The 549-nt window shown below is 52.1% G+C and overlaps 1 protein-coding gene across 3 annotated transcripts in view; it reads right to left on the reverse strand.

Annotated features, from left to right (window-relative positions):
• Positions 1–549, reverse strand: part of LOC119592492 (glucose-6-phosphate exchanger SLC37A4-like) — a 17545-nt gene that overhangs the window by 320 nt on the left and 16676 nt on the right. For 2 of the 3 annotated variants that reach the window (XM_037941332.1, XM_037941334.1), the window contains exon 12: positions 7–246. In XM_037941332.1, the coding sequence (XP_037797260.1) occupies positions 89–246 (158 nt within the window). In that variant the 3' untranslated portion in view covers positions 7–88. Of the gene's footprint in view, positions 247–549 lie in introns of all 3 variants that reach the window. The other variant, XM_037941333.1, reaches the window with a different exon arrangement.

Raw genomic sequence — 549 nt, forward strand, 5'->3', positions numbered from 1 at the left:
AACTTAAACCAATTACTCTCAATATAAAAAAAAATACGAATACAAAAGGAAGAAAAAAAACAATAATACTTATACATATATAATCCTTCTACTGCTCCTTGGCCTTGAGTGTGACGTGTATTCTTCTGCTGACGAGGATGAGGAGCACAGAGGACGCAGCCAGGATCTCGAGAAGCAGGAAGACCCCGTTCCACGAGAAGGTCCTCGCGACCCAACTCAGCGGCCAGCCAGCGACCACGGCGCCCACTGGGGGAGGAGGAGGAGGTCGGCGATTCAGTTAAGGGGGGGAACTGGGAAACGGGGATGGGGGGGGGAGGAGGGGATGGGGATGGTGGGAAGCGGGGAGGAAGATGGGAGACGGGGAGGAAGATGGAGAGACGGGAGGAAGATGGGAGATGGGGATGGAAAAAGGGGAGGAAGATGGGAAACGGGGATGGAAGATGGGGATGGGAGATTGGAAAGGAAAATGGGGGAACGGGGATAAAAGATGGAGATGAAAAGCGGGAAATGAGGATAGAAGATGGAGGAGGAAAGGATGGAAGATGGGAA

This window comes from Penaeus monodon, chromosome 30 (genome assembly GCF_015228065.2).
Source record: "Penaeus monodon isolate SGIC_2016 chromosome 30, NSTDA_Pmon_1, whole genome shotgun sequence".
NCBI classification, from domain to species: domain Eukaryota; kingdom Metazoa; phylum Arthropoda; class Malacostraca; order Decapoda; family Penaeidae; genus Penaeus; species Penaeus monodon.